At 38.4% G+C, this 15,154-nt stretch overlaps 1 protein-coding gene across 2 annotated transcripts in view; it reads right to left on the bottom strand.

Annotated features, from left to right (window-relative positions):
• ttc28 (tetratricopeptide repeat domain 28) overlaps positions 1-11,520 on the bottom strand; it is a 131,844-nt gene extending 120,324 nt beyond the window's left edge. For both annotated transcript variants that reach the window (XM_039614981.1, XM_039614982.1), the window contains exons 1-2: positions 11,228-11,520; positions 4,006-4,368 (exon numbers count right to left, since the gene is read on the bottom strand). In XM_039614981.1, the coding sequence (XP_039470915.1) occupies positions 4,006-4,368; positions 11,228-11,257 (393 nt within the window). In that variant the 5' untranslated portion in view covers positions 11,258-11,520. The remainder of the gene's footprint in view (positions 1-4,005; positions 4,369-11,227) is intronic.
• Between the last annotated feature and the right edge of the window lie 3,634 nt (positions 11,521-15,154).

Genomic DNA, 15,154 nt, shown 5'->3' with positions numbered 1-15,154 from the left:
ATGAAATGTCTCCCTGCTGTAGGCTGACTCCTCCTTCACCTCACATGCTCTGCAGTAAGTCCTGGATTACCCTACTGACCCACGCTGAGTTCTCCGTGACACAGATTCACTTATAGCACAAAACCAGCAGAGGACATTAAAATCACATCAACACAACGTCGGTCATAGGACCTTAAACTCACCCAACCAGGGAGGAACCCAAACATGCGGAAATTGAATGTTTTGCCTTGTTTAGATCACATTATAATATAGCCTCTGTCATGTGGGGAAGCTTCCTAAACAGGACATTTTAAGCCCCAAGACGTACTTAAAGAAACAGGGCTGTGCTTTCTCTGCACGTATGTTGGTAATATTTTTGCCCCATGTGGTTGCAGAGTAGCTTCTTAATGACAGGGGAAGCCTGAGCAGTGCGGGGCCCTCTGCATAAACAGCCATAGCTGGCTGCCATCTGGTTGGCTCCTACTTCAGAGCAGAGAACCCACTGAATCCCTACTGATCATCTGCACTGATTCCTACATTGAACTGCTGGAGTATGTAGGAACGGTTACGGATTGTAACATCAAACTTATACCCAAATGATTAAAGGCCTGGTTTAACCAAACTAACAAAAATCTAAATTCTTGTTTACTTTAGAGGATTTATAGGGATACAGAAAGCATTGGTTTAATTTGACATATTTTTTTTTTTCAGATTTCTGCCACAAATCCAGTGTATAAAGTGTATTCAGTGTATAGTGTAATAAAGAGAGGGACTATTACAAGCAGTACATGTAATATTGATTATTAGTAGCATATTTATAACATTTATAGTGCAATCATTGATTAATTATATCATCAGATAGATCTGATTACTAGTTTTTCACTAATCTATTATTTTCAAGGCCTATGGAGTGTCTCACACACACTCAAATGGCCTTCAAAGTCATTGCATTTTAAATGACTTCCTAGTTCCCAGTAACTACACTGCAGCAGTATTTAAAGATTCTTCAAAATTTTTCTTGATGAAAATCTCATTTGATCATTATGATATTTAAAGTTCATATTTCTCAGCTGATTTCTTAAGCAGACCAAAACTAGGTAACTTATCTTTTCCACATTTCCGGGTTTTGTACAATCACTATCAATTCTTACTGTTAATGTAAAGCTTAAAATTTCTCACAAACACCTGCACTGACATTTTTTAAATGCGAGGAAAGAGAACATTTGTTTGGGACTACATTTAGTGACAGGTTGATCTGAAAAGATTATATGCTAGATTTACAAGCAAAGAATGCTTTACCCTACAATAATTAGTCACGATAAGTGGACAGACAGCAGTTCAACAGTCACTGATATTTTGGAGGGTACGTGCTCAAGCACAAAAAGGGCACATACTGTAAGTAGTATTTTAAAAAGTACATTGTGCACAATAACAAAAGTATTATCTACTTGCTTACTTTTCACAGTCTGACCTTTGGGTGAATTTATCAGAACATTCACTCCTGGAAAGACTGGCAACTGTCTTGAATATTTTAAACTGAATAATCGTTCTCACTAGAATGATGGACTTCCCAGACTGATGGGAAGGTTTATATTCACCATGTTTTCTCTCACTGGCTCTCTGCGTTTTGAGATTTATATTTTCTGCCTATTTAAAACCCTTTTCCTGCCATCACTGTGCAGTGCTCTGTGTTCTTTGAGCTACATTAGTAAGTCAGTCACTCTTTTGACCCCCTACAATACATCCTGATTTTCTAGAGATGAATTTAGATTTTAGGTTTTGGCTTAACAAACTCTTCAGCAAAAACATTTCCCATCAGCATCATAATCTCATCTGACCCATAAACGATACCTCATCCAAGATCAGTTATCTAGCCTTTAATCTGCTACAATGCCAATCAGACGTCTTTACTTGTGGGACCCAAAAGTACTGCAGTCTGTGTGGTGAAGCAAAACTTTCCCATACTGCTATAAGCTTAGATATCTGAATAAGTAATGCACCTGTTTTCAGAAAAAAAAAAAAGCTTCTTTGAAAGCACTTAACAACTTCTCAAAAACACACAAAGCCAGTGTGGGCATGACAGAAAACATTCATACGCAAAAGAGCCAGATCTACAAAAGAGAGACACTTTCACAAGAAAGGCTTTCGCTCCTGCAGCAATTTTACGTCTGTGATGTAACTTCATTTGAATCACAAAGAAACAAAAAGCTTTCTCAAATCTTTGCACTGAATGCACGAGAGAGAGAAAAAGACGAAAACAAAATCAAAAATGCAAAGAAGTCCTCCTTTTCTGTACGGTGTTGTTATCCAGATAAGCACACAAATATAAGCGACTTTTGACCAGCTACACCCCTCAGTTCCCATGACGGAGTCGACTCATTTTGTGTTTGTGATACAGAGAGTGTGTGTTTGAGCCTGTTGTGCCAACAGAAAAGTCGACAGGGGCAGCACTAGGGCAAGCTGTGGGAGGCTCACAGAAAAGAAGAAAAGAAAAAAAGCAGACACCGAGGCCGGGTTGATGAAGAGCCGAAAGAAGGAACTCAAGCAGAAATAAATGCCCCCCCTTCAGAAAGACTCCCTCTTATTGGTAGTTCGTTAGTCTTGATCTTGCCTTTGACCCACAGCAAATGCTGCAGCAAGCACACTGCTATGACACCGCCACTATACAAGCACAGACACAGGAATGCTGCTTCTGTTATTGTCTTTAAGTGCCAAACTCAGGCCAAGGCCTAGCCAGGGTTTCAAAAACAAACTAACAACCGTGCAAGGTTTTCACTCACACACACACACACACACACACACACACACACACACACACACACACACACACACACACACACCACTTCCGTCCATTCTCTCTCACAGAGAAAGGAAGTGGAGTCGAACTGGCCGAGCCCCAGCTGTCCAGACAGAGGTAGCCTGGCAAACCCAGTCTCCTGCCTGCCTACTTCCTCCTCTGAATGGCTGTAAAAGACTCACAGAGCATTTGCTATCCTTCACTGCTCACTGTTTTGTAAGATGTAGAGAGCCACTTCAAGTGTAAAGAAGTACTTAAATGTACTTTCTGCGATGCACAAGAGTGATAGTCTCAACCCTAATTTTTACGTGATCACATTTTGTCCCCCGCCTCTGTTTTGTCTTTAGGGCAAACCCAATAGAAGTTTTGCTCTCTGGGACCCAGAAGTTACATTGTGGGCCCCTCTTTGCTCAGTGAACATCTGCCTATATTTTCCATCAGTACTTATCCCCACAGTGGGCTGCCCACTGTAGGTCATGTGGCTCTGGCCATAGTGCCCCCACATGAGACCCAAAGAAGCATGTATGCTGGGTATTAGCACCATTGTTTCCTTCACTAACAATGCTGGGATTGTGATATAGTAAGAAAAAATGTGTGATAGCTGAGAAACTTATTGCTTCAGGGGATATGTACTGATACTTGTTCAATATCCAAAATATGATCTTTGTACAATAGGAAAAAAATAGTACTGAGACATCTCTGAGATCCATGTGTGTGCTGTCCTTTTTAAACAGCTGCCAAACAAAGAAAGACTATAAAGGACAAGCTTAACAACATGTTATAAAAAGCACAACAGCCAGGCTGCAGCATCTAAATAGTAGACTTCTGTTCAGCTGCCACACACTGTTAAAAATTCAAACTCTAGAAAAACACACCATCTGACGAGATTTTTAAAGGAAAGAGAGAAAATAAGGGTCTGGTTCTTTCTGAGCTGCAGGCAGATCATTAAAGTCCAAGTTCAAAAATGAACTTGATCAAAGATCACTATCTCATGACAACCTGTACATAAACTCCTCCAAAATGAGGCTGAGCTTTCAAAGAGGATAACAGATAGATTCTAAGTGTTTATATTTAACTGTTTTTTTGCTTTTCAGTATACACACAAGACACTTTAATGTGATGACTCAGCCATACATCCTTCTCACATCCATTTAAGAAAGTCTCAGGAACAGCAACTTTACCACAATCTCATTTGAAATGTGTGATTGGCCAAGGGTCCAACCACTTACCTTGGGCCATTTGGGGTTGATGAGTCGTGCTTTGATTGCATCATCCAACGCGGTGCTATACTGGCCCAGTCTCAGATATGCTGCAGAGCGGTTACTGTACAAAATGCAGTTTTGGGGATCGGCAGTCAGGGCTTCACTGTAAAGGCGAACAGCCAGCTCAAATTCCCCCTGCTGGCAGGCCTGATTACTGCGACGCACCCGCTCGAGAAATTCAGCTTTGCTAAGGGCTGGGGGTCCAGTGCCAGAGAGTCGATCGGCTCTTTTTACCATCTGGGCTGAAAGTATCACAGGTGCAGGAGAAGAAGTCGATGAAGAAGAAGGGTTGGTGGTCCTGCTGGTGCAGCGAGAACCAAAAAGAGAGAACTGAGGAGAGAAGAAGCAAAAGGGAGGAGAAAAAAGGAGAATTAAATGGATGGATGTTAACATGGTAAACATAGATGTTAATATCAGTAAGTTTAGTATTTTCACTGCATAGTCTTCTTAAGTGGCTAAAATACATTAGTCTAGGACTGTAGCTTCATACTTCAACCATGTGGCAATAACTGACTTCCTCTGCTTATTCAGACTACAGCATATGACCAAAAGCACCAGAAAAAACTATTTCATATAGTATTTTTGGATGCTAGTATTTGTGTGTTTTATAAAGGCATCGGGTGATTCATTTAGAATTTGGGTGCACTATTATTGGGTGTAGCAGATATTTCAAAACTCACTGAACTGGGGTACATAGGAGCAAAGGGTGACATGTACAAAAGTTGAGCCCAGCTATCACATATTTTTAGCTGTTTCAATAAAAAAGCTGTTCACAGTGTTGTTTCAAAAGAAAATGTTCTTTTCAATGCTATTACAAAAGTTATTTTAAAAAAAAAACCTTCCTGCATGCAGATTTCTATCCAACACAACACCAAACTGAAGCTGTTTCATTTGCATGATATGATCCAGTAGTTAGAAAATAGGATACCAAACTAGTGCCAGCACTTTTTCTTTCTGCACACTGGTACCAGCTTGAATTCCTCCGAGAGTTACAGAGACAGAAAGGAGAAAAGTCAGAGACTCAGTAAGATACGGGCTCTGTTCTTCTTGTTAGTTTCAGTCTCAGTCACTGAAACTTTGTGTAAAATGTGCACACTGAAGTTCCCTTTCTGTAGCTTTAACATTGAAATGCTGCCTCCCTCTCTGATCTGGTGTTTCCAAATTTGTCCTTTCACCAGTGCTTACACGAAGGCTTTCATTATCTCTCTCTATTTCCCTTCAAACACACACACACACACACACACACACACACACACACACACACACACACACACACACACACACACACACACACACACACACACACACACACACACACACACACACACACACACACACACACACAAACACACAAACACACACTGAATTGTTTGGATACGCATTTAAAATATGCAGACTGGAGGGATTCCTAAAACTTGCAAATGCATCACCCAACAGTGGATTGAGAGGCGTAAAGGAGATGAAAGTTTTTGGAAGTGTACTGATTATTCACCTTATAGACTTAAGAGGGCAGAAATGTATGCATATATCTCATGAGTGGCATAAGAACTAACACTGATTTATTTCTTGAAGAATATTGTCTCATTAATTAAAGTAAAACATGAAATAAATATATGTATTTATAAGTAAGCTCACTCAGTAAACAAATGGAATTAAATGCACTATAAAAACTTTTTACAGATCAAATATTCATAATAAACTTTAAAAAAATAACATAAAACACTTAAGGAGAACATTGCATTCACAAATTTACTGACTTTAACTTATATTTACATGTATTCATGTCAATTATCCTCTTTATTTTAGTATCCTTTGCTTTTAACTCCAAACCATGTTAGCCACTTCAGTCAGCTGTGTTTCTTGTTCCAGCTGCTTATAAAAAATAAGGTAAAAGAGCTTTTGTGTTTAAAGACCATCAGACTGGAACAATTTACCTGTTGAGAACAAACTATTTTCATTACTTGCATGCCTTCTCTTCCTACTTTGAGAAGCAGTCGTCCTATTTACTTTTTTTATTAAAATATTTTTGATTCTTTGCCATCTACCTGTATGGGTTTTTATTTTTTTTTCCTTTGCTCACTTTTACATTAAGAGCATGGTAGTGATATTTAATGGCTTTAAAATGGCTTTTAATGATTTCATTGAACTGTTCTTTTCCAGGGTGAAATGATTGTAAGGCATACATCTTTAATGACTTTAATAACATGAGTTTGAACTGAGAGACGATTTAAATTTGTTGGTTTCATGGCACAGACCCACCTTGTGCGTGTAGTCTACGAATTTTCAATAGGGTTGAGGTTGGGGCTTTGGGAGGGCCATTCTGGAAACTTAATGGTTGCCTACTTTATTCGGTTCAATTCAATTCAATTTTATTTATATAGCATCAAATCACAACAACAGTTGCCTCAAGATGCTTTATATTGTAAGGTAAAGACCCTACAATAATACAAAGAAAACAGAAAAAACCCTAATAGTCATATGACCCCCTATGAGCAAGCATTTTGGCGACAGTGGGAAGGAAAAACTTCCTTTTAACAAGAAGAAACCTCTGGAGGAACCAGGGTCAACGAGGGGTGGCCATCTGCTGCGATCAGTTGGGGGTGAGCGGATGAAGACAGGAGAGCAGTTTTGATGTGTGTTGTGATTATTATCATGTTAGAAAAACTTATTGTGTCCAAGTTTCAATCATCTAGCTGCTGATTTAAGGTAAAAACTCAGTGCTTTTTTATTATTTCATCCACTTTGTGCAATGTACCAGTACCACCATGATGCTTGAAAGTTGGTACAGGGCAAGTACAGCACAAGTTTGAAAGCCTAACCTTTACTCTGTAGCCTGTCCACACGGCCAGCTACAAATTTCAATCAAGTTTGAGGGTGTCAAGTTTTGTTCAGGGGCTTCTCCATCACTATCAATCTGCCACTCCCATCATTCATGAGCCTGAGATACTTAAACTCCTTCACTTTAGTTAGCAACTCATCCGTGAACCAGAGTTGGGACTTTACCCTTTTCCTGCTGAGAACCATAGCCTTGGACATGGAGGTGCTAATTGTCATTCTTGCTGCTTCATCCTCACAAGAGCATCACCTGATGATGCCAAAGTGGATGCCTTCTGCCACTTGGCTCTGCCTGAAAGGTCTGTCTGAAAAATTCTCAAGAGAATAGGTCACAAAATAAATTTAAATGTGTGCATCCAATTCTTGTTTTTTAAAGTAATTAAAGAGGTATGCTGTGCAATCATTCCACTATATAAAATGCAGTGTTTGAAGAAATCACTAAAAGCTCTAAGTTACCATGAGATTCATGCCCATGATTAATGTATGCAAACCTCTGACCACAGCTATATATATTGGGATCTGTTTGAAAACAAGAACATTTGGCATCAAGCCTTTCTGTGTTCCTAGCTCATCTGAACTCTGGTAAATAATCATTTTGTGTAAAAGAAGAATTGATTTAAAGCTTACTCAAGTTCAGAGCACTTTTAATTAAGGACACCACTGACAGATGATGCCTTGTGCCCATGTCCTGTAAAGATTAAAGTCTGATTAAAATCTCAGTGTAAGCCACAGTTTAGAAGAGCACTGCTATACACAAGTTTCCACATAACAACAATGTGTGAAAATGCTAGTTCTGATATGACAAATGTTACATAAAACAGAGCTTGTTTTATTTACAGGTAAATAAAGAATATCACATACAGTATTGTCTGTACTGAACTAAGACTGTTCCTGAACTTGAATGCAACTAGTAGAGTGCAAGAAGAAAAACTACACTAAGTGGACTTCCACATTCGTACACATTCCACTGATAGCTGTGTTATACACATTGGTGTGTTATACTGTTCTTAAACAGAGCTCTGGCTTAACTGAAACTTCTCTGTAATGTTGTGTGGCTGCACCTGTGTGTAAAATATTTTGTTTCCAAATGGAGAGGATATGTTTGTGTATGAGTGAAAACTGGAAAATGAAAACCTGGAGTCTAATGTATCAAATGGTTAAGTGCATATTTGGCTCATCACTCAATACAAAAATAATCCTGCCAGTAAATCTAAAAGATCAGTTATGATCACCTTGTTTTTATGTCTGTTTTTAAATCTATCTGTGATATTTTAGTCACCAGAGCTTACTTACAGTTCCCTGAATGCAGATTTTTTTTTCTAGCCCAATTTCTCCTCTATCTTTCTATAGCTAATAACATAAAAACTACCATATAAATGAAAATCTACTCGAGATGGCTGGAGGTTTGACCATGTAGGTTCATCTCAGTCTTGCATTACAGACTTGTGTGTCTACATGTTTAAAAGCAGAGGTTTGTTGGTCTGGAGTATTCAGGTGTGTTAACACAATGACACAATTTTTGCAGGAATAGATGTCCCAACAAGTTCACACCAACATGAGACCATGCAAAAACTGCAACAAAACAAAACTAAATATTAAAGTTCTTGACAGTAGAATTATAAAAAGAAGGAACAAGCATGGCTAATGCTGCCAAATGCTGTGTTCTACAATAATAATAATAATAATAATACTAATAATGATAATAATTAATAATATCATTATTATTATTATTATTACTATTATGGCCCATACTTTTTTTCACAGGACTTGCATTAGGATTTCTGGTTTGTAGAGGAGCAGAGTTGAGTCATCTGTTTGTTTCATGTTCCTGTAGCAGCTTATTAATAATGTTGTTGCTTACACACAGACACACCCACAGGCACACACGCACACACACACAGACAGCTGTCCCAGTGTGTAGACAGTAGCACCAATTCACTCAAGAGACAGGTTATCAGAAGTGTCACTGCTTATATGTACTTTCTGCATTTGGCTGTAGAGCACACACACAGACACACACATTACAGAAGAAAGTGTCAGGTTGCATTCCAGAAGTTTACAAAGAATTTATTTTTGAGGAACAACACTGCCAAACGACAGGAACACAACATGAATATCCTGTGGCAGTCCTTCCAAGATTACACACAAACACACACTTCCCGTTTGTTCTGTCTTACTACTCCCAGCCCCATTTTCAGCCCAGGTCACAGGGAGTACATTCCTGGTAAAAACATAGAGACAGAAAGAAACTGCTGGAACGAGTACCTGAAAGAGAGGAAACTGTTTGCCTAAAACTGGCCGTTTGATCTTTAATGTGTCATATCGTTGATGGGGCGTCAATGAAACAAGCTGTAGCTGTATGCAGCTGTATGTATAAATGTGTGACATAATGCTAAGTGCAACAAAGATGGAATAGTTCAGATTATGTTTGAAAGGTACTGGAAATCTGACTAATCTGAATATTAACAGATTAGTGGCAACTGTGATACTATATCTACCTGCTTGTGTGGTTTCAGTTTCTCCAGTGCAGTGTGATTTCTTTTTAATTTGTCAGTCAGTTGTAATATCAAAAATATATTTGAGCTTTTGGACTGTTCAGAAAGATTATTTAAAACACATGAAATCTGTCACTATTTTCTGACACTTTATAGAATAAAACAAATCATCAGTTATTTAACATTTACACATAAACATGCTTTTGATAAGATATCGCATTTAAAAAAAATACACATTTTATTGTGAATGTTTTTTAACAAATATGTATACAGTTAAAAAAGGGGGGGGAAGAAAAAATGGTCTTGACCAGTCAGACCTGGTGATTATTACCAAATCATCTAATAGTTTAGACTCTTGCCAGTGGCGGATCTAGAAAATTTTACATGGGGGGGCAAAGGAGGGCCAAAAGGAGGGCACATTTTCAGTAGTGAAAATCCCCTATATGTAACTGAAGTCAACAAAATATCCACAAAAACACTTTAAAACTCTTTATGGCATCATTATTGCTTCTCTCTCTTTTCTTCTCCTTTAGAGGGGTAGGCTTAGAGAATTAGTTTTTACAAGTATTTTAAAGACATAAAAGTTGGGGGGAGCAAGAATCTACTAAATCACTTTTTAAAGATGGCGTTGCTTATTTCAGCAAGACAGTTCCACACAGCAGAAAAACATCTGTCACATTATGTAACCAATGCAAGGACAAAGACACAGGAGTCCTTAACCTGTATAGCCAAAGAAATCATGCTATAAGAATAGGAAAACCTTTTGTTTAAATCCCTTCTGTTGAGACTTTTAACACACATAGCTGACATCCAATCGTAAATAAATATATACGTTTCAAAAAGCAATAAAGTTTCTTGAGTTTAACATTTAATATGTTATTCTTGTAATTTCTTCAGTTAAGGTTACATTTTTTGCAAATTATTGTTCTTTAAATGTATCTCTTGCATATCATCCCAAGTTTTTGTGTCACTTCTATAAAAGTGACAATTTTTAACATTTTAAAGCTGAGAATAGTCCCACTTACCAAAACCAATACAAATTAAAATAACTTTAGCTAAAAGTTATTTTAGCTAAAATAAATATCTGAGAGCTACAAAGCTCTCAGATATTTATTTTAGTCTGTATACCGAAGTATGTCCTGCCAATTTCACAGTGTACCTCTGAAAAAAAAATCCCTGTCACTTTGTAAATGAAACTCCTGAAACTTCTGAAACTCATGTCTGCGCCTTGACGCTTTCATTTTTGTTTTTTGTACTGACTTTACTGTAACTTTAATTGCTTTCTACATTCTGATATATTTCACACTGTAAAAACAACTTAAAGTTGGCAACTTAATGAGCTCTTTAAATCAAGCTGTCTGTTAACAAATTAAATGTGCCCAACATGGATAAATTTATCCACGTCGTTCCCTTTATTTAGTGAAAGGCATGAATAAATGACTTTCCCTTAATCAGTTTCAGCTAACCCTTTCTTTCTTTCTTTTTTTCTATTTTGGTTTTGTTTATGTCTCTTCCATAGTCTTCCTTTAATGTCGTTTCCCTTTTAGTATTCCTTGTATGCATTGAAGGAATGAATGCAGTAAAGATGCACTTCTATTCTATTCTGTTTTTAGTTGTATTAGTAAAAAATCTGTTTCGCAACATCCACAGGTATAAATGAGCCTGTCAGAACTCAGATGGAGCTGTCTGTGAACTCCATGTTTCAAAATAAGCCCTGCACGATGGCAGCTCATGGTGAGATGTCTGTGTGTAAGCGACTTTTCTTTCTCTTCCCAGCCTCTTACCGATGGCGCTGAGCAGCCGCGGTTTGTGTCTTCTGTGAAACCACAAGATAAAGCGGCTGTTTCCACTAGCCTTACCTTCTCTTTCCTCGTTCTTGGCTTTTCCATCTCTGCTAAATCCGGCGACTGGAGCTCTAAACTTTCATCCCGCAGCAGCAGCAGCAGAGAGATAGAGAAAAACAGTCATCCAAAGCCAGGGTACAAGTCCACTGTAGGTTATCCAGCGGTATTAGTTACCAATAATTTGAGAGTGAGAGGCTTGTGTGCTATGCAGCGGCGCTCCAAAGTTTCTCTGAGTGAAAGTTAATCCAGACTGCGTGCGCCATGTTCCCACAGGCGAACTTCTCCCCATAGCGGAATTTTTGTCCGGTGAGAGGCGGGGATCCGGTCGGCTCACCAGCTCACAGCAAGGTTTCAATTACTCTTCATGACATCAGAGAGGAGTTGAGTTACCTGACAGATATTCATTTCAGCAGACTTTTACACTGTGTTGGTGTAGTACGTTAACAGGAAGCCATACTTTGTGTAGGAATGAGGACTCGTTTAAAAATATATAATTTTATAGCATTTGGAGTCTATTGTAGAATCTAGCCACCTACTCCGAGTGCTAGTGCCCTATAACGTTAAAAATAACGTTTGTTTAAAAAAGACTGGAAGAAACATTATTAACATTATTGTGATTGGTGCAAAATTCTATGGACATGTAGACAAAGGGAACAGAGGTATTTAGTAGGTAAGGTGTTAGAGAAATGCAGAGGGACAGATAATAGTACATTCTGCAAAAAGGATGGAAATGTCTGTACTAAACATGTACTTTAAGAAGAGGGAAGAACAAAGGGTGACATATAAGAGATGAGGAAGGTGCACACAGAGGGACTACATCTTATGCAAAATGTGAAATCTGAAAGATATAGGAAACTGGAAGGTGGTGTCAGGGGAGAATGTCACTAAGCAGCATCAGATGGTTGTCTGTAGGACGCTTTTGTACATTAAGAAGAGGAAGCAAGTGAAGGCAGAAGTAAAGAGTAAGTGAAGTTGAAGTTGAAGAAAGAAGAATGTTGCACAGAGTTCAGGAAGAAGTTGAGGCATGCTCTGGGTGGAAGGAAAGAGTTACCCGATGTTACCTGTATATTAAAGATGGACATACCCACTAACAAAACAAATTAGCCTCTTTGACTGTGGTAATGCAAACTTAAATGTCAAAAAGGTAGGTAAGGCTCCCTGTTGATACTGATTCTTGAATATTCTACGTAATTATACTACTAACTTTTAACTACTAATACTGTACACTTCACTGTGGTGTAAAAACTACTTTAGATCAAAGCATTTATTGACCAGACAAAAAACTGAGCACTGTCTCCTAAAGGAACCACGTGACAATCCCACATTCAGAATCATCCAGAAGCAGCCCCATTTGCATATACACTGGTCCCTCATTTATCGTGGGAGTTACATTCTACAAATAATACATGATAGGTGAAATCCACAAGGTAGCCAGCTTTATTTTTTACAATTATCATAGATGTTTTAGGGCTGTAAAACCCCTCACCACACACTTTATACACTTTTCTCACACATTTTCACACTTTTGTCTCTTGTTTAAACACTCTCAAAGTTCCAACCTTCGTAGAAAAAAAAGTCCAGTATTGTAGAATGAAACCAAAGATCAAACCCTGTTATCAGGTCCAAAACACGGGAATAGAGCAGTTGCCAGAAAATTCACCATTAATAAATTAATAGTATGGAAGTGGAGGAAGCAAGAAGAATGAGTTGAGTAAAGTTTGACTTATCTGACTGTTTTGTTTCGCTTAATGCACCTTATGGTCCGAAAAATACGGTAACTTCTACCTTCCTTTAGCATGTCCAGAATTCCAACTTTTTGTGCGATGGTTAGCATCTTCCTCTGCCTTTTGGGTGCTACTGCAGGTCCCTTTGACAGTGCAAAATGTTTCGTCAACATTGTTGTGTTTGTTGGGGAGAAAACTCCAACGCAGAACACATCATCATCATCACCTTTATTTATAAAACACTTTAAAACAACCACAGCTGACACAAAATGCTGTACATTGGAACTATATAATAAAATTGCATAAGATATAAATAAAAGCCAAATAAAAGAAAAAGTAAAATACTTAATTAAATAACTAATTTAATTACAAGAGAAACTAAGTCTCACTGAGGTTAAAAGCCAAAGAATAAAAGTGGACAGTGAAGGGGCCTCTCTAACATGCAAGGGCAAATTATTCCATAATTTAGGAGCCACGATAGAAAAGGCCCTGTCCCCTCTGAGCTTCCTCCTGGATCTCGGTACCTCCAGGAGCAGCTGGTCAGCTGACCTGAGAGACCGACAGGGTGTGTGGGGATGAAGAAGCTCAGAGAGGTAAGGCGGGGCAAGATTGTGAAAGCATTTAAAAACAAACATGAGAATTTTAAAATGAACTCTAAAAGACATAGGCTGCCAGTGCAGAGAGGCCAGCACAGGGGTTATATGCTCTCTTTTACAAGTTCCTGTTAGGAGTTGTGCAACAGCATTTTGAACCGGCAGCAGACATGAGAGCAACGACATAAAGTGAGTTACAGTAGTCCAGACGGGAAGAAATAAAAGCATGGATCACTGTTTCAAGGTGCTGCCTAGAAAGAAAAGATTTCACTCTTGCCAGTCGCCTTAAATGATAAAAACTGGACTTCACCACTGCTTTGATTTGGCTGTCCAATTTAAAATTACTGTCCAACTTAAAACCAAGGTCAGTAACAACAGGTTTAAAATAAACTTCCAGGGGTCCCAAATCAACAGAGGAGGACTCACAGGGACCACTAGGTCCAAACACCAACACTTCTGTTTTATTTTCATTAAAATTTAAAAAGTTTAGAGCCAACCAAGCTGTCATCTAGGCATGTCATGAGAGGTTTTATGGAGATGCCACCCTTCTGCTTCAGTGGCAAATAAATTTGGCAGTCATCGGTATAACAATGAAAAGAGATCCCATGCCTTCTAAGGATGGAACCCAGAGGCAATAAATACAGTAAAAACAGCAGTGGCCTTAAAATTGAGCCCTGTGGGATGCCGCCTGACAGGGAAGCAGAAGACGATTTGGAACTGAGAAGGCTGACAGAGAAAGTTCTGTCTGCCAAATAAGACCTAAACCAATTAAGTGCAGTGCCACCAATACCCACTACATAATTTAATCAAGAAATTAGAATATTGTGGGCTACTGTGTCAAAGGCAGCAGCAACTTGGTTACCAGAATTACATGCCAAAAGGATGTCATTAAAAACCCTTAATAATGGAGATTCTGTGCTATGAAGGGTTTTAAAATCTGATTGAAAAACCTCAAGGATGCCATTATCATCTAGAAAATATTTCAGTTGACTAAAAACAATTTTATATTGAGGAACCACTGTAAAATAAAAGTTGTGTGTTTTGAAATGTGTTGTTTTCAGTTCAATTCAGTTTTATTTATGTAGCACCAAATTACAACAACAGTTGCCTCAAGGAGCTTTATATTGTAAGATAAACAGTTGCAAGGCACAATTTTTTTACAACAAAACTGAACATTCTTCATTTCCAGTTTGTGCCACACTCTTACACTGTATTGCTCGGTGGTTAATTAGCAAGTGTACCTTGTGGCATTTGAACCCTGGCTTCATTTTTGAACTCCGTTGTCACTTGATGTGGACGTCTTTTTAGTATTTGGGATTCTTAACTACAACGTGAGTTAAAAACAGCACTGACTGTACTCTTCGGAAAGGTTTTCAAACATCATTTAACTCTTTTAGTACTCCTAGTGCTGACCCCAAGCCTGAATGAATAGGAGGGTTGCGTCAGGATGGGCATCTATGCCAAATAAAATACACAGATTCATCAGCTGTGGCCACCTCTTGGAAAAGAAGAGAGCAACCGAAAGTACCTTAAGACTGCAGCCCAAATGTCTTACTTATTCATTTATGGCACAAAACTGGGGCCGTCATTTTCATAAATGCATTTTGTTTCTTATTTGTATAGTT

The sequence above is a fragment of the Oreochromis aureus genome, linkage group 7 (genome assembly GCF_013358895.1).
Source record: "Oreochromis aureus strain Israel breed Guangdong linkage group 7, ZZ_aureus, whole genome shotgun sequence".
Lineage (NCBI taxonomy): Eukaryota > Metazoa > Chordata > Actinopteri > Cichliformes > Cichlidae > Oreochromis > Oreochromis aureus.
This window is presented reverse-complemented; position numbering and strand designations above follow the sequence as displayed.